This window comes from Xenopus laevis, chromosome 7S (genome assembly GCF_017654675.1).
Source record: "Xenopus laevis strain J_2021 chromosome 7S, Xenopus_laevis_v10.1, whole genome shotgun sequence".
NCBI classification, from domain to species: Eukaryota; Metazoa; Chordata; class Amphibia; order Anura; family Pipidae; genus Xenopus; species Xenopus laevis.
The window spans coordinates 28,233,653-28,253,778 of record NC_054384.1 but is presented as its reverse complement, the minus strand read 5'-3'; the positions used below and the strand labels follow the sequence as shown (position 1 = coordinate 28,253,778).

Genomic DNA, 20,126 nt, shown 5'->3' with positions numbered 1-20,126 from the left:
ATAGTGTTTTATATGTATTAAACATAATGTGGTATTACCAGGCACTGGTAAAAATATGTATGTTAGCTTCATAAACTCAGTTATAGTTTACAGAAAAAAACTGCTGTGTAGCCAAAGGAGAAGCCATTTATGCTGAATATACCATGAGGCTCATACACAGCAGATAACAGATCAGTTGTATAGAATACAATGGGTTTTTGCACAGGACGATAAACATGGGTCAGATGCCATTTATGGCTCTCTACAGGACTACAGATATATACTGTAAAACTTAGAACATTTGCTGTCTAGAGGTTTATGTATAGGTGCTTGATCAAATTTACAAATTTAAATGTAACAAAAACACTTTTTGATGTTACTGATCCTTTTTCCACCCTCCAAAATATCTTTCAAGTACTCCCCATTCATAGGCATGCAACACGCTGTCCTCAATGCCTTGCCAAACTGTAAATTATGTAACTCCCAAATGTCTAAAATTGCTAAAATTTCCTTGCCGACGTGAAAGCTAGTGTGAATGTTGATTTCCACCCACATACGCCTCACAACATGATTTTCATTCTAGTGTACAGTCCTTTGCACACATTTTAAAGGGAAAATATACATATATTTACCTATTTATAATGGATGCCATAAAAAAATCTAAGTTATCTTTATTAAAACACTCTAAACTGCTGAATGCTGTGTCAGAATAGTTCCATGGGGTCACTCTACAAAGCCAATAAGAAAGCCTGACGGGTAAATATCCCATCTATACATAATTCCATTTAAAGTTCTGTTCAGCTGGTCATGCGGCAAATACCTCAAACTATATTTTCTGTGGGGACTGTTAATGTCCCCTTTTGGTTTCCTCGATGGAATAGGTGAATGATGAGAATGACAATGGTAGGTAATAAAGTTGTAGGCAATTGGCCTAAAATATTATGGCAGGATTGCAGCAATCAAAATGCCTTAAAAATGTATATACACTACTAACTTTGCACTGCACATTGAGCCACTTACAAAAGGCTATTTAAAAAAGGGTATAAATACACTGCTAAATATTCCCTTCTTAAATTACTTAAAGCGTTTTTTTTTTTTTTTTTAAGCTACAGGCAGATGCTGAGATGTTGGCAACTTAATAAATGCGGTCAGTTTTTTCACCGCAGATTCTTTGTTTAATCACTCACTAGTGGTGTTGGCCTCCTGTATGACTGGCAGGGTCCTCACAGCAGTGTAGAAGAAAGCAGAGAGTCACACTCACCCAAATATGTGCAGTTGGGGAGCTTACCCCATTTATTGTGACCACCTGTGCATCAACATTTGGGGGGGGGGTCCACCCTTCGTGAGGATGCAACATCAGCAATGTAAAACACATTTAAAGTCAACAAAGACCTGCTTCCCACTCCCAGAGTCTCATTGTGCAAACAGTCCTTAATGTGATTTTTCTCCAAAAGAGACTTGTAACACATCCAATGCAAACAGTCCACAATTCCATGGTGTTTTTATTGTGATGAAGGGCAGGTTGTGTCTTCGAAACTTTGATACACAGATGGTCACAATAAATGGGGTTTAGCGCCATCAAACGCATAATTAGGTGTGTGTGTATGGCTTTGAGTCATCTTCTACAAACTCACATACTGACACATGGAAAAAGGCGACCTCTCAAGAATTCAACTAGTTGATGGTGTATCCTGGCTCCTGATGAAGGTTGGGTCCCGAAATGCTGATGCACAGGTGGTCAAAATAAATGGGGTAACCCCCCCCCCCAAGTGTGTGTGCGGCTCTGTGTTTTTTCTACACCCTCACATGGAATCTTTAGAGGCAGATTTATCAAAGTGCGAATTTAGAACTCACCAAAGAAAAACTCACTCAATTTTCGATTCATTCTTATGGGATTTTTAAAAGCATATTTATCAAATGTGAACTCCACTGATAAATAGGGTTCTAAAAAACTCATAGGAATGTATAGAACATGGGTGAGTTCTTTGTGGTGAGTTCTAAATTCGCACTTTGCCCCTAAAAGTGAGATGAGTGGCACAATAGCAAAATGGGCTCAGAAGCTTAGCTAACAGTAGACCCCCCTGAATGTTACGTACATGTTGGCTTCAGTATAAAACAGTGTGGTAGTTGAAATGAAAGAGAAAGATGTAAATGCTATTCCTGCCTATAAACCACACAGTATGATCTGGGGTGACTATAGACTGCAATACAGAAAGTTCTCAACAGAATGGCAAGGCTAACCTTAGATTATTGCTAAAAGTATAGATTTCCATTTATGTTTTAAAAGAAGTGCTGCTTTTTTTTGTGGTCTACGGACATTTTTAAATCCCGAAGTGAAGATGTGCAGAGGTAGAAAATGTTAATTGGATAACTCCTCAGTAGGGATTATAGCTAATGGTAGAAGTCAGCCAAATGTGAAAATGTGTTGGAAAATAATGGTGTGCTGACTGCCTGTGCAACAGCAATTGCTGTTAGTGGGTCCTACATGGGCAAATTCTCTTTGCTTTTACTCTTTGCTGAGAAATTACTTAGAATGAAAGAGCAATCTATAGATAAACATTGGACTTTGCAAAAGGAAACGGCACACAAAACAGTCTAAAACACATTAGTTCATCTTGTTACACATTATAAATATTTTTACTGATCACATTTTTTTTCAACTTCCAACATCTCAAAGCAGATGATGTCTGTGAGGGACACTGGGATTTCAATTTTAATCACTGTAAGAGGTCCCAAAGCTTCTGAATTACATTTTTCTTAAATGTAGGTACCATAAAGATTCCACAAATATCATGTGAAGCCTTTAGTCTAAAAGACACAGAGGATAATGAAGATTTCTTCACTGGTCACAACTCCCTCCTTCCTCTCTATTTCTCAAATCAAGGCTCCGGCTGTGCTTTAAGTTTAATGTTTTCCAAATACTGTTGGACACAAACTTAATAACGTTTCCAACAGAAAGCAGGATGTTACTCAATGAAATCCTACCAGTTTATGGCTTGTGAACTCGTCCAAGCAGGAGGAGAACTGAGGAGACAGAGACAAAAAATGTGGAAGGAAGCACAGAAGAGTAACACATTAGATGGGAGGAATGTAGCTGGAATGAGAAACAGAGAGAGTAAATTAGCAAGAGAAGTGCATAGGAGAATAGGGATGTACCAAAGTTAGGAATGAGAGAAATTAAATTAATGATGTGCAAAAGGGGAATGCTTTTCCTAAAACATATCCATTATGAAAATAAAAAAATGTCTCAGGCCACAAAGGAGAGCTGGGCTGAGCATCAAATTCGGACAAAGCACACAGGCCCTGCCAGGCTGCAAATTATTTAGTAGATTCCATTGAACATCAATTCAGAAACACAATGCTGTGGGATCCAGAGATCCAATCCTAGTTACCAGATGGGAAGTAAAGTGAGTGCTTGTGCAGTGCAATGGGAATCTCTCACTGTCCAGGGAATGCAGAAAGAATTTGTGGAGTAATGTGTGTGCAGTAATGAGACCTTTATAAAATAAAAAAAACCTGCCAGGGAAATTAAAATAGAATGCTTTGTGAATTTAGGAAGCCAAAGTCAACCTAAAGTGAACAACTAAAGTGAACACTGAAAATCCCATAACCAGCTGAAAGCTGCTGGAATAAAATTATTTCTTCCTTCATTTATATAAACCCATTCCTGTCTGTCACACAGCTATACGTCTCAAAATGGAAGCCTCCCTGTTCCACCCTGGCCAATGTTTAATCTGACCGGTGCCAGCCAGAAGTTCAAGGAGATTCGCCTTTGCTAATGAAGGTAAATTGCCCTTTAAGCTGCAAGTCACAGTTTCCCCAAGAGACCTTCTGATCTTAAATTGTTACAATTGCTTCTTTGCTTATCTTAAATTGTTACAAAAGTATGGAAGTGCAGCTGCCAGTATTCTGTGCTCTCTGCCAAATGCCAATTATGCCAGAAACTGTGTATCGTTTTACACCTGTTCAGTGCAGGAGATCAAAGAGAAAGTTGGGACATTTCAGTAACAAACCGGGACTGCGGGCTGAGCTGTCAAAATCAGGACTGTCGTGAAAAAAGGGGACAGTTGGGAGGTATGCAAAATTTTTGTCTTGGTCCCATAAAACTTAGTATTTCTTAACAAAACCCTTCTGTAGCCCTTAGGCTAATGGCACCCACAATGTGATACCATCTTTACACCTCCCATTCATCTTAGTAGGAAACACTTTACTAGAGTATCCATAGAAATCACAATAGCTATAGTGGCATTTATTCAATTGCAATATTTATTATTGGTACAGTATGTATGTATATATTTAAAATGCACAATAACCACCATGCTGGGAATCCTTCAAGTGACTACCTATGTCCATTGCCCACCAGAAGTCACCATCTCAGTCTCTCCTCCAGTAACTTCCCGCAAACATGCAGCCAAGAGACATGCATTTCTTCACAAGGTGATTGAGCAGTTGTAAATACATACATATGTTGTAAATAATGAATATAGCACCTATCTATCTCTCCTAATAGGTTTTTATATCTGAACAATAGGCCATTTGTACAGTATATATATGTATACGGCTCTTCAGAGATGCATCTGGTGAGTATTTAACTAAAGAGAAATAACCATGGAAACGGCAGCGAGAAGAACATAAGATTGTCTTTCTGGAAGATGTAGCAGCTTGCCCAGGGGGCACAAAGATAAGTGTGCTCATTTCTCATAGGGTGACTATAACACTAGCATTAGCTTAGTTATGTTTTTGGTGCATTGCTAGTTCTCATCAAATCATCAGCCATATTCAATTCCCTTGTTATAACTTGAGTGTTGACGTGCTCATAGGCAATGATAAAATGCTTCTTACTGCACAAAAAGAATGAGCTGCAATTTGTCAGCAACACTATTCCTTTCTCGTTTTACTTAGCTGGCTTCCTCAAACTGCTCCCAACATGCACACGCTTGCCCTTCTGGACAGGTAGTCAGGAGGATGGAGAAAGTGCCTCAGGGAATGAGCAGAGCATGGGAAACTTTGTGAAGCCACTTAAGTGAGCAAGAGGGGTGAAGAAGCCAACACCTTGCATTAAATACAGTAAACAGTGACATCTGACTTATAAAAGTTCCAATACAAAATGTTATTTATTTCATACCGAGCATAACAAGGAGTTGTAATGATCACTAACTATAAACACTTTATCTATATATATGACCTAGATCTACAGACATCATTTTTATGTTTGTCAAAACTGGTGATAAAATGTATGGGACCGGTTATCCAGAATGCTCAGGATCTTTCTGTAATTTGGATCTACATCCTAAAATCCTTACAACATTAAACTCAATAGACTGGATTTGCTTTTAATAAGGATTAGTTATATCTTAGTTGAACAAGAACAAGCTGCTGTTTTATTATTACAGAGAACAAGGAAATATTTTTTAAAAATGTGAATCAATTATTTAAAATGAAGTCTATGAGAGATGGCCTTCATTGGAGCATTCTGGGTAAAGGGTTTGCAGATAACAGATCCCATACCTGTATTTTATCAAAAATATATAATTCGCCAAACAGTCTTCTTTATATTTAGATGTATATAGGTGTGTGGTAGATTCACGGTGGATTAGGAAATCTCCTTAACACTCACCTGTCTTTCTACATTTAAATGTTTTAAGTCCACTCACCTCAGAACTGGTTGGTACTGGAGTAGGAGTTTGATCCAAAATTGAGCCATTTTCTACTTCTTGACAAGATGGAGCTGGTCCTATAGAGCTGCTCTCAGTGCTGCCTTTCTGCTGCAAGGATGCTTTGCACTCGGCAACAACTAAAAATGGAAAGGCACAATCAGTTCAATCCATCAAACAGAGCCATTTGGCTACAACCAGAATATTTGCCATTGCTACAGACAGGGATTGCTCTAGAGAAGGGCTTTATTGCAGCAAGTTCATACCAGCATCAATAATGGTATCTGTGTTAGTCTAAAGCTAAAGTTGGATATCACCTTTTGTATTTGTTTAATATATAAATCTGTATGTCCAATGTATCCACCCATTTATTGTACAGCACTGTGGAATACGTTGGTGCTATATAATTAGGCGATCATAGTAACTATGGGCTTCCATAGAAGCAGATCTAGTAAGCTGCCATCTTGTGAAGCACCTTGGTACCCATTGGCAACTGTTGTTGAGGCGAGGTTAGTTATAAAAGTCCATGTCTGCTCTTTTAGGACACAGATCAAAAAGAGATCACAACTTGTAGTTCTAAAGCTTTTAGTGAGAGATATGCATAAAAATTCCACCAGTAGAAAACTGATCAGTTTCTGGATTATGACAAAATATGATGCCCAGCAGTTCTCTTAGAAGCTGCCAGTTTTACAGTGGGCATTCCAGTTAAACCTTAAGGGCAATGGCACATAGGGTGTTTTGTCACTCATGTCAAAATGGTCGAAAATGTCCTTCCATAGGTAAGCATTGGAATTACCTTAAAGGGGTTGTTCACCTTTCAGTTAACTTTTAATAAGACGTAGAATGTGGTATTCGGAGACAATTTGCAATTGGTTTTCATTCTTTATTATTTGTATTTTTTGTTATTTAGCTTTTTATTCAACAGCTCTCCAGCCCAAGAAAGAATTAACCACCTCCTGATATATTGGAGTTTTTATTAATAACTCAAAAGAGGGCAGTGGGATATTATTGACCTTATAGTAAAAGTCTAAATAATCCTATAATGAAGAATGGTTCATTTGTTCACACTGCAACCAAGGGTGGTAACATATCAGATACTGGAGTAGATTCCAAACAAGTGGTGCTAGGGTTTACTTTAGTAGGTGGGGTATAACTACATTTACTATATATGAATCTTACACTGTAGGGAAGAGAGAACTTGCATGTAGGGCTCATGACAACTCCCATACAAACAAATGTCAGTAAATGACTTCCCATGAACATAAAAAACAATGCAAGTGGACTTTTATGTATAAAACAGCTGGAATCTGGAACACAGAACAAATGGAATATGAAAGTATAAGATAAACTAACAGCATAGGGGATGTATGGGGGTCACTAGCTGCACTTCCTACTATTTTGGGGGCTCTGTAAATAATCACAGTACCTACAGGTTGAACCCCTAGCCCCACAATATACATGAAACACCGTACTACGAAAACATTGTATCTGTAACTGACTCTAGAGATATGTACCAGGCTCTGAGTTGCAGTGATATTTTCCGGGCCTATGTTCAGGTTGAACTATGTGGCTGGTTCTGCACTGCACTGGTATCTTGCAGCCTGTGCCCGGATAATGATGTCATGAAGTGGCACCTGCCACAGCACAAGACACCTTGACCATTGGGAAATTACAGTTGGTGAGAAAACTTCAGAAAGAGAAGAAGAAGAGAGAGTTCTGCGTGTTCTGGGAGAGAATGAAGAGGAAAAGACCAAATTTCACCGAATCAGGCCCTGGGCCCTCAAAGAAGAGAAGACGACGACCAGGGAGAGAAAAAAATAAAAGGGAAAGGCCAAGAAGAATAGAGTGAGGAGTCTGGAGGAGCAGCGGGATCCAGATTTGGAGGGAAAACGGAGAAGGGAGGAGACTGATAAAGGTAAAGAGAAATCACTTAACAATGGTTTCATTGCAAAATGAGTGGCCCACATGATTACCAGCTGCCCCTAATTTACTGGTGCAAATGCTAACTACAGCCCAGCTACCAAAAAAAGGGCAAAATTGCACAGTTGAAGATACCTGTGGGCACCAACCAATATAAACCAGGTTGCTATTGGTGATTAAACCTGTACTTAATTTTGTTTATATGTAACAGTGCCCAAAGCATAAGGAGTCTCTGCTTTCCCTCTTTGTCATTATATTTGGGGAAACTTCTGGGGAACATTTCATAGATTAAATATTTCACTAAACTTCAAAAAACGAGCAACCCACATGATTCCAACTGCTTCAATTTTACCGCTGCAATTGTATCTAGCATATGTAACAAAAGGCACCGTTTACCCATGGGCACTAACCAATAGCAACCTTAAGCGTCTCTCCCAGTCTACCTCCAGTTATCCCCCAGATTTAATAAAGAGTAACTAAGGCTGCCCAAGGTGCAAGTAACTCAAAACAGACAATCAGTGGTTTGCTTTTAAAATATTAAAATGTGCACAACTAGTGGAAATCAGCTGATTCTGAGAGGGTTAAATTGCCGAGTTATTTAAAAAGTACTGTACTGCCATGGAAATGCTTTCTGTATTGCTAAGGTTTATTTAATTATGGGAAAGAATAGGCACTTTTGTTTAATGTGTTTAAGTGCAGTATATGGTAGAAGCAAATATCTAAAATCTCTTTTGCCCACTAGGAGAAGCTGATGCCATGACACCACCAGCTCAGTCTTCAAGACCTGACCCACTCAGCATCTCCAGTTATAAATTCTATTCTGTGCTGGGAAAAGGAGCATTTGGCAAAGTGAGTGAATTTATAACTGTATATCAATGTATTTTCCTTCTATGGGCCAGATTCAATTCAGTGTGAATCTCATGGTTTATCTTGTGAAAACTCATGGATGACATTTCACTCCATGATTATGAAAAAAAAAAAACTGTTCTCCAAATTCAGTTCCATTTTCTACCCAATAGACTTCAAAAGAGTTTTCACATGATAAACAGTGAAATAAGTATTTCTGAATTGAATTGCATCTCAAAATGAATTTCGTGATTTTTCAAGATAAACCTTTTTCTCACTGAACTGAATCTGCCCGTTAGTGTCTAAACACATAATAATATATATCCTTTCCTTTCTCAGGTAATGCTGGCTAAGTTGGGAATAAGAGAGCCATATGTGGCTTTAAAATCTATCAGAAAAACGAACAACACCAACTATAGCAGCATTGAGAATAAGGCACAAGTGTTGAAGATCTCCAGAGAGTGTCCATTCCTTTGCCAAGGCATTGCCGATTTCTAAACTGGGGTACAACTTTTGCTCAGTTTTGCCATTTAATCCCGTATATGCAGGGCTGAATCCTCCCTACTGGAATTTTCATATTTTTACTATACATGAACTACATATCACATGTGGCTCTCACATTCTCTTCTGGCATTCCCCTATTGCCTCTTTCCCAACCACCCACCTATCTGCCCTCTGCCGTCGCCCTAGCACACCTGCTTGCCACTGTCTCTATACCCACTAAACGCCCCCCCCACACACACACAAACTGCTGCTCTTTCTCATTGCCTGCTGTCTGATCCACTATGGGAGCTATAGGCGAGCAAGTCAACAGTAACCAGATGAATTCATACAACCTATAAGGGTAAAGGGGGGGGAAGCAGAGAGAAAGAAGGGGCAAATGGATGGTAGGAGGGAGCAGAGGAGGGAATTGGGCAGGTGAGGGGAAGCATTATTGCCCTTGAACAGGGGTGTATTTTTTGAAAAGCAAGACATTTAAATGAAGAGAGATGTAGATTATAATGAATAATGCACCCCATATAAAAAAGATGTGTAGCACGATTTGTGTAGACCACTTGCTCTGCACATTTGCTCAGTGATTTCTAATATCTTTATAAATTACAATAGGGGCTCCATTAGCCACAATATATGAGGCCTACTTGCTTTGTATCCCCAAACATGTTCATGCAGGATTTATATACCGTACCCAGCACTGCATTTTGGATTAATAACATACAGGATACCCCTCAACTAATCCACAATATTCAGGAGCTGATGTAATATATTCATATAATCTAGTTAATTTTTTTCTGTTTGTGCGTCATGTACAGCAATGGGAATTTATTACTGACAAAAATAGAGAATTCCTTGCCCCATCCTATTTGGTTTACATATTTTTGCACCATCTTATAATTGATAAAATGTTCACTACTCTTATATGTCTGTGTTACCAGCGGCACGCCTTCTTTATAATGGAATACCTGAGTGGGGGAAGCCTAAAACAAGAGCTGGATCGGCACGGCAAGCTGGATATGGACCGAGTATTGTAAGTGATTCCTCTAAATACAACAGGATTAAGGGAAGCATTACAGCAATGATACAAACATACAGCATATGGAATAGTAGATATACTGTATATGAATACAAAATCCAAAGTATACATATTAATTTGCTTATATAAATTGATAGCTATAGAGTGGGTAAAAAAATTCAGCCACTGCAAATTTGTCCAGTGTTGATAAGAAAAGCTTGTTTTGTATATTATAAATTCTTCACAGACTGATAAAGTCATGTTGTAAGGAACAAAACAATGTAGTAAGTACATTCTGATACTAGGAAACTTAGTAGTTAATTATTATTAATTTTCTTAATAGAAAGGTAGTGTATTATAGGATAATCTTCATGGAATTAACTATTATTTCCCTGTTTAAAAGGTTCCATTCTGCAGAGATGATATGTGGACTGCAATTCCTGCACAGCAAGGGAATCGTCCATCGGTCAGTATAGATTTCTTCATCTCTGTAACATTCTACAGCAGAGGCCACACACAGGTTTCTCTGCAGATCATCATCCCTTGTCTTCTTCTGTGTAACTCTTTTATTCTCTATATTACAGAGACATCAAATCCCACAACATTCTGCTGGATCAAGAAGGCCATACTAAAATCTCAGACTTCGGCCTGGCTAAACAAAACGTCTTTGGGGACGATACCATCACTGGCTGGGCTGGAACCATGGGATACATGACCCCAGAGGTGAGAAATGATTATATACACAATAAAAAACCCAAGTAAAAGCATATCAGTGAATGTGTCTAAGACAACCAAACAGTAGATAAAATTAAATGATTTTTTTCTCCTTCAACATCCATCAGGAAAAGCCATACAATGCGCCAGTGGACTGGTGGTCATTAGGCATCACCATCTGTGAAATGGTCACCGAGAGAACATCATTTATAGACAAATTGTTGGCTTTCCTCATTGCAGAAGATCCTATAATACCTTGTTGTCTGGATAAGAACCTAAAAGATCTTCTGGAAAAGGTGGGTATAAAGTAATTGTAACATTCACAGTTGTATTTATACTCCATTAGGGGTGTTCAAGTCATTGAAATTGTGAAATGGCCACCAGAAAAGATCAGATACATCTTATGAATGTGGAGGGGAATGGTATTGTAACACAAATATGTTGATGCCCCATTACTGCTCCATTGCCTTGGCGAAAAGGGAATTGGAAGATCTCTGAATCTGATTGGTTTATCAGAGTTTATCACCTTTACATCGCCTTTTAGATATTCAACAACATGCGCACAGGCAATAGAACTAGAATTGGAAATGCATCCAAAATGAATGGTTATTAATGCTTTTAAACAAACCCATTGGAAATGGGAACCTGCAGATCTATGATCTTAGCAATGTTTGCAAATCATTTGCAATAATCTTATTGGTTGGTTTGTTGTACAGTATAAAATCTGCAGTATTATAATGTGTCCTTTGATCTTTCAGCTCCTAGATTTGAACCCAAAACAACTGCTTGGTGCGCAAGGAGACATCAGACGCCACCTATTTTATAAATCAATCGATTGGGAGGTGCTGGAAAACAGAGGAACCAAACCACCTTTCTAGCCGAGAGAAGTAAGTACATGATTTGTGAATACCAATTGGAAATGATTACAGCCGTGATGACTGACTAGTGATATAGGTTGATAAAAAATGCAGAGGGTTAACTTTTTGAAAGTTTTATATAAGGATTTAACACACAAGTCTCCATACTCACGCAGCCATGACAACTCATAGAAAATCTATACACATAAGGCAGATGCCTCTGTAAAAACAAGAAATATGGTATTTCCATTTCTAAAAGTTGATTATTTCCACTGTATTCATTATTAAATAATTATGTGAAACATACCAAATACAACAGTTTCTAAACCCTTCCCCCAAACCCCTACAGTAAGTATTCTCTTTCTCATAACAGATATGTTGTATCATTCTGACTTAGATCATTTCCCCCCCTTTCATGCAGCCACCAGCTGAGTTATTCAGGCCATATAACGGATTTCTGCCGCTGTAAAATCTTCAGTCCGAGAAGAACAACAACAGGAAAGGTCTCGTTTTTGTGTTCCTCCTGGCTGCAGTAGGTATTTATTTAAGAATCTAAACCAGCCAGACATAATAACATGCTGTTCCATCTAGCATAGGGACATAAGATCAGAGGACAGTGGGCATATCTGTGGGCTTCAATATCAGCTCCACCTGCTGCAAAAAGGTAGTATAATTTTCTACACTTCCTGGTTACACCATCATCTCCACTTCTGGGATGCCATCTTCCAGAGCATGATTCCCTAGTAACATCAGGTTCTGCAATTTGGAGGGGCAGACACTCATCTGGTACATCAGGTAAGTATAAGGTGGGTATCTATATGTGTGTGAATGTGTGAGTGAACGTGAGATATGAAAGGATAAGGGTGTAACAGAAGGCAAACAGAGTCTAAGATCACAGTCTGCTTGTCTTCCTGCACATCGTGTCTATAGATCCCAGGCGACAGCCCCCCCCCAAGCTGCTTTAGAAGGTTATTGGAAAAAGTATTTATTTCTGGTGAAACCAACTTAAAAAAGTGTTGGAAGGTGAACAAACCCTTTAATGACTTTAAGTGTGATTTGGATGACTTCTGTGTCACAGCCAAGATTTGTAAATGGCTACACTTGATTAACCCCTTAGCAAATGAGGGAGCATCTGTAGCAAATGAAAACAGGTATCACAGCACTGGTACTAAAAAAAGTTGAATAAGTACTGGTTTCCTCACCAATCAGGTTAAGCTACACAATGAGTGATTCCATTTGTACAACTCCATATAAGTATACAGTTTTTATTCTGGCATCGATATTATTGCAGCAGATTTGAGAAAATCCATAGACATTAACATCTCAAATGTTGTGCTAATAAATATGCAGTGTGGGAATGGAACACCAAGGGCCTACATGAGAACTGAATATTAAGCGTCTCCAATCAATAAGAAGCCCTAAAACATTTGCTTTTTTCTGAAAATTCATTGGTATCCCCACATTCGAGAAATTCATAGTTCAAATGTAACCACTTAATATAGCCAATCTATATTCTGCAATCTAGTGCTACATTCCATTTATTACATGCAGCATAGTGGCTTCTACATAAAATACACATTTTTGTAAAACAAGAAAGAATTAATAAACCACTATCATTGCTTTAGAACACGTGATGGTTATATGCACTTCAAACCTTAGAGTATTAAAAGAGTGCTTATCAGTCAGTCACTCATCCTGCATGAAATTCTCACATTTCAATTGGGAAGCCTTGACAAATAGCAGCAAATAAAGTCCTGCAGCGGGTCGGGTACCCACGGGTTACCCAAAAAAACCTGCGGTTGTGGGTAGAAGTTCCGAGTGCAAGTATAGACGCGGGTCAGTGGTTCTGCGGGTCTTCTCAATATCGATTTTAACTCCTTTTTTCTGATCACGTCCTACTTCCGATGAAGTCACTTCCGGTTTACAATGACAGCACTTCCTGATTCTTGATGGTCAACGGGTCGCAGGTCCGAGATGCGGATACAGTACTTGCGGGTCGGGTAGCGGGTAAGAATGCGGGTTGCGGGTCCAGGTTGCGGATTGCAGGGAACGGGTAGGGTATGGGTTCCAAAAAATGTACCCGCAAAGGACTCTAGCAGTAAACACCTCTGAAGAAGCAGACACTGGCAAAATGAGTTGGGCATGATGTGACATTCAGATGACCACGTATGACTGCATCTTGGAACGCAGGAAGGAGATCAGACCAAAAGCAACTCCAGATCCGCTGTTTCCAGGACTTGCCAATTGAATTGTGAGAATGTAAGTGCAACTTATGTTCAAATGAAACATTTTTCCTTCAGGACAAGATTTCTGTGTGTTTTATAAGATGCACATATTATGCGTGTAGGCATTTTGATTACTGTTTGTTGAAAGGATTTTCTCTAAGGAAACATAGCACAATTTGAAACTTCCAGAAACCCTTACTCCGCACTGTGTGGGGTGTTTTAGAATTGTTTTTAACAATATCATGCCAGGTTCATCTATTTCTCCTGCAGGCTACAGCGCAGATTTTTTTGTATATTTGCATATTGTTTGTCGAGTTGTGGATAATGCCAATGAGATTAAACAGATTCCCTAATATTTCCCTTTACTTCTACATTAGAATTGACTTTCCCTTTAAAGAAGCAGATATTTTGCGGTCTCTTTAATTAACATTTTAAGAGTATATAGTAAGAGGGTCTTGCCCTTTCTAATAAATGATACCATATTCATGCCATCATCTTCTTTTTGGTCTCCAGACCAGTCTGGTGGTAGTTGGCAAGCCTAATTCTTTACATTGTAATAAACAATTTTCAGCTCTGGCTATTCCTACAGCACAACAAGCTTAAATCCTATTCCAGCTAATAAAAAGGCAAGATGTCTGTGCTAATTGCTTCTGACAGAGTAATTCACATTGAAATAAAATGATGGGTAGGAGACTATCAACATCTAAACATGTTTTTAGTAATTAAATTAGTAGATTCATCTGATGAGTACAGTTGGATTTAAATGAGCAGTTACAATTTATATTATTTACTATTGATTAAGGCATGCTACATCCAGCAGTAAAATGAAGAGAACATTAATCTTACTCTTTGCATTAAAATACAGCTTATTATTGTTAAGAGAGATGTTCAGGGACTCCACATAAATACATTTCTACAATACCCACTGCCCCCTCGTGGTCAATGTGTTACTATAGAACAAAGGATTTTCTCATTTACAGTACAGTATGGGACCTATTATTCAGAATCCTCAAGACCTGCGGTTTTCTAGATAAGGGATCTTTGTGTAATTTGGATCTTCATACAAGAAATCTACTTAAAATTAATCATTAAATAAACTCAATGATTGTTTTGCCTCTAATCATGATTAATTATATCTAAGTTTATATCTAAGTTTAGATCAAGTACAAGGTATTGTTTCTTTATTACAGGGAAAAGGGAAATCAATTTAGAAATCTGAATTAATTTGATTAAAATGAAGTCTATGGGAGACAGACCCTGTAATTCTGAGCTCTCTGGATAAGGGGAATCTAGATAATGGATCCCATACCTGGATATTCAGTATGAACTTGCAACCAATGCTACTGCCACATCTGGACATCCAATTTAATACTAGATTTATTTATTAATGATAACAAATGTTTAAAGCAATAACACTTAAAATCCCAAGGTGTCAGTATCTCTTTAAGAGAAAAAAGCCAACTCTACTTACCTCTGTAGAAGTCGGAGTTCTTTATAAATAAGGTGCTATTCACAATGGCCAAAATCAAGTACAAGGGCAGGAGATAAAGAATGCATACTGCACCTAGCAGCAATCCATAGAACCTAGAAAAGAGAAATATACTAATAAGTTAAAGATATTATGAACATTATAGTTTACCAGCAGAGAAAGTACTCTGGCCTTAAAAATACACTGCATACGTTTACATTTTTGAACCTGTGGGGAGCTTGCAAGCTGATGCCATGCCAGTGCCCTGAACTAAGGAAGATATAAAATTAACATGTATTATTTTTATCCAATGAGAGGATAGGAAGCGCATTGTATGCTCATTTGTTTTTCCACTGGCAGGAAAGAAATATATAAAATATATTTTTTTTTATAAGCTCATAAAAAAAGAACCACCATTAAAAAAATAGTCAATCTCATTTCTTTTTACTGCACATCTTTGACCAGTACTATCCAAGCATTGCAGGCACAAATAAAGATCCTTAATCCTAAAAAAGTAATTTTCCATGTTGTTAAGATGTTAGAAGCCTAGTTAATATAAACATTATTATTACTGGCAGTTAGTTTTTCAATTTCTGGTTGTTTTTAACAGGAAGATGAAAGTTACATTAAAGCATGTTTATATTTTATGCACAGTCTTATTTAAACATATAAAAGCCATTGAAGCATGTTTATTGCAAATATCCCGGGTGCTTTGGAGGCAGGTACTTTTTGCCCTGCAAGGTTTTGTGGAGACTAATCACTGGCCCTGTGGAAAGGCCAGCTCAAATGTATTGCAGGATTACTTAGTGATTGCTGTAGAGTTAATGACAAGGGCTTATGGTTATATAATCTGCAGAATTTAGCAAACACAGACGAAGTTACATAGTTCCCCAACAGGGATGTGGATCAGGGCAACTATCCTAGGACCTGCACTCCAAATAAACAACAGGCAAGTTGGATTTTGTGGTCCAAGGTTCGGGTCCCAATTTGTTTTTTTTTAGGATGCTTTCTCTACTGACACAGACCATATGGGGTGGTTAGACAGAGAAGAGGTAATAGGAGAATTCAACCGTAGTTTAAAAACCCCTCCTCCCCACAGCCTACCTGCCCCCCCCGGCAAATGCCCCTTATTTTTTACTCACTCTTCCGTGTGACTTTCGGTGCATGCACGGTGGTTCGGGACCGGAAAAATACTCCAACTGCGCATGCGATGAAAATGCCGTCAACGCACGAAGTTTACTGGAGAAGAAGAAGGTGGCTGCCATAAACTCTGAGGCCAGAATCTGCACGGAGGAGTGAGTAAAAAAATAAGGGGGCATTTGCCCGGGGGGGGGGGGGAATGGTAGGCTGGGGAGAGAAGGGAGGGGGGTCCTACCCAGGGTGGGAGGGGTTTTTTTTAAACTACGGTTTAATTCATGTTTAAGAATTGCTCTGCTAGTTAAAGTGTTGGGGTAGAGGAGGTGCCTGGGGCTTTCCACTCATTATCTTTTCTACCCTACTCTGTTATAGGTTGGTGTGATGACCCAGGGTTATTGGACTTAAAGGTACAGTAGTATCTTTTTATAGTCCATGTCTTCATACTGCTTATGAACTTTACAGCCAACAGGATGTCAAAATCTCAGCAACCAAAACAAGTGCATAGTATGAACTTGTCAAAAACACTGCACTGTAAAGCAGACCACCACTGGTTGTTCAATCTTGAGGTCTATATGGTCTGACTGCTACCTCTGCTAGTCACTCAACTTGTCTAAGGTACATCTACCACCAACAGAAACAAGTGTGCTGCACTATTTTAAAGTTACTACCGCACAACTGACAACCAAGTCGAGAAGTACAAGTTTCAAAAATATTAATGTGAACATTAACCACATCATTAACATTTCTTGTATATTAACCTGCATGCTTCACACAGCACAGTGCTGCAGATGACTTCCCAGGTTAACATGATTGGTTGCGGCTACTTACTGAAACGAGGCAGCAGGATTCTGCCAGTAGAGGACTTGATAGACTCGTTCGCAACTGCCACAAATCAAATTCAGTATGCTCTCCAAGTGAATTAAACTACAAGAAAAAAAAAACAGCAGGAATAAAAGCAAAGTATGAAATGCAGAAGACCTATGACACACTGGCATAAATGGTCACAGGCCATTTACATTCATATTAATGACAGGAGGCACCGGGGAGCTCCTCCACCAATACTAGGGTCACGGACTACATCAATGTGTAGGAAAACACCAAAAAACCTGCAGCTCTGAGACTATATATTTTTAAAGGGACATTATATAATTTTGTAAGATTTTAGTATTTTATATAAGTCCTATTCTTAGCAGCTTTCAAATGAAGGTCACTGACCTAAAATGGCCAAAAAATCTACTGATGTGTGAGGGTACAATTTCATTGTTATTGAATCTTTTTACTACTTATCTTATTATAAAGGTCTGGTCTCTCTTTTACACCACTGCCTGGTCCTGGGGTAAATTCAATCCCAGTAACCAGACAGATACTACAATTCTAAACTGGAGAGAATAGCTGCTGACAAAAAGCAAAGTAATTAAAAAATGTCAAAGAATAAAATATTAAGTAGAAGTTAATTTCAAGATGAACTGCCATTTAAAGGGATTCTCTCATAATTTTTATGGTGTCGTTTTTATTTCTAAATGACACTGTTTACATTGCAAATAATTCACTCTACGTTGTAAAATGTCATTCCTAACCCAACAAGTGTGTTTTTGTAGTTGTAATATTGGTGTGTAGGCAGCCATCTTGGGTCATTTAGGCTGCGCATGTGCTTCCAGAAAGAGCCAGTGCTGCACTATGGAACTGCTTTCTGTCAGGCTATTGTTTCTCTTACTCAGTGTAACCAAAGGAGTCCCAGTGGGACATGGATTTTTACAATTGACTGCTGTTCTTATATCTACCAGGGAGCTGTTATCTGGTTACCTTCCCATTGTTCTGCTGATGGGCTGCTGGGGGGGGGGGGTGATGCCACTCCAACTTGTAATATAGCAGAAAAGAGTGACCGAAGTTTATCTGAGCACAAGTCACATGACTGGAAATGGACAATATGGCTAGCCCCATGTCAAGTTTCAAAATTAAATATAAAAAAAATCTATTTGCTCTTTTGAAAAACGGATTTCAGTGCAGAAGTTTTCTGGAGCAGCACTATTAACAGATACATTTTGAAAAAACATGTTTTCCAATGATGTTATCCCTTTAAGTGAAAATGATTGCCCTTACAAAAAAGGGAGATCATTCTAACCAGATGAAAGACAGCTGTAGTTAAACCAAACCACTGCCATGCCCAATAAGCAAGATGGTAGTTAATAATTTAGAGAGAAGGGCGCTAAAGTGTACCAGTGCAATTACCCATTTTAACCAATAGGATGTTTGTTTCATTTTTTCAACTGGTAGTAGAGTGTTAAAACTTATTTGCTAATTGGTAACTATAGGTACCTATACTGGTGCAATTTGATCATGAGAGAGTACTATTTCAATACCTGCTTTACCTCTTTAATAGGACAAGAAAAAAAATGGATAAGCCAGACTTTCATATATATATATATATATATATATCTGTTACGAACTCTAGGGTTAATGTAAACTTATAACTGTTTAATTGTGAAATAAAAGGTTTACTTGGGTGCTATTATTTATTTTTTATTCTGACACCAAGTTAGCAACTGACTGGTCAATTTAAAATAATTGCACAATAAGCGTCAAATTTATGAAGAAACACTGTAGGACTTACTACATAACCTATACTCACTTCACCAGCACCACAACACAACAATTGGCTTATGGATATAAAGGTAACCTTTTTCCTTCCTACACATAACTTGTTTACATTTAGTGTGGTTACTTACAAACTTTTAAACTCTGCCACCGCTTCTTGGCGAGAAAGCTTAACTTTCTGTAGCTCTTCCCGCCGTACACTGTAATATTTTCTTCGGGCGAGTTCAGGCTCAGGAATGTGGATTTTGGACATCTCCTGGAGGTATCCAATTAAAGCCGGTATTGAGATGAATAGGGCACCCACAGAGAACCAAGCCACTGTAAAAAATAATAATTAGATAAGCAAAAAGTCGTTTTTCCACTCTACAACGTTCATGTTACTTTTCTACTCCACTGCTGGCGATGCACCATTCCAAACACTAGCTACTGTGCCTCCTTAAAGCTTGAGGTTCACCTTGTGGATGGCTCACCTCTAAACTAACTTTTTGTATGATGTAGATATTGATATTCTGAGACAATCTGCAATTGGTCTTCATTCTTTAATTTTTGTGGTTGTTAAGTTTTTGTTTGGTAGTTCTCCAGTTTGGTATTTTGCCAGCTGGTACCTAGTGTCTTATTTAGCCTAATAACCAGGCAGTGATTTGAACGAGAGATTGGAATAGGAATAGCCAGATAAGTAAAAATAACATTAAAATCTGCAGCCTTAGAGAACAATAGAATTTTGTCTGTCGGGGTGAGTGACCCCCATCTGAAAAAGCAAATAATTAAAAAAAATAATTAAACAATGAGACTAATTGCAATTACATAATTATATTATGCACTAAAACAGACATAGCATCCTCTAAGCTGCCATGCTCCCACATATCAGGCCTTCCAATGCAGAGCTGCATTACAGGGTTGGCTATTGATTTTTGGTGTCTAACTCCCTGATGCAGATAGTCAAGCAGCGGCATGAGCTATGGAAGTATTATTCTAGTTTCAATAGTGCATGATCAACAATCAGCTCCGGGGTGGGGGTGGGGGTACTGAGCAGTAGTGATGTGGCCAAACATGACCAATCCTGTTGCCCTCCTCTGCATTTAGAGATCAGGTACAGGGAGGCAAGGCTGTTTTTGGGAGCCCCCTCTGGTGCAGTTTGAGAAGGAGCTAAAATGTATTAGGGGGATTAGCTCTCAATTTGGAAATTTGCATTATTCGGAAAATCCTAACAGTGAACATAAT

The 20,126-nt window shown here is 38.5% G+C and overlaps 1 protein-coding gene across 20 annotated transcripts in view; it reads right to left on the bottom strand.

Moving 5' to 3' along the window:
• Positions 1-20,126, bottom strand: part of zfyve27.L (zinc finger FYVE domain containing 27 L homeolog) — a 137,451-nt gene that overhangs the window by 97,315 nt on the left and 20,010 nt on the right. For 15 of the 20 annotated variants that reach the window (XM_041570583.1, XM_041570582.1, XM_041570567.1 and 12 more), the window contains 5 exons: positions 19,037-19,223; positions 17,139-17,234; positions 15,177-15,289; positions 5,634-5,773; positions 2,965-3,003 (listed from right to left, as the gene is read on the bottom strand). In XM_041570583.1, coding sequence (XP_041426517.1) covers positions 2,965-3,003; positions 5,634-5,773; positions 15,177-15,289; positions 17,139-17,234; positions 19,037-19,223 — 575 coding nt within the window. 20 annotated transcript variants of the gene reach the window in all.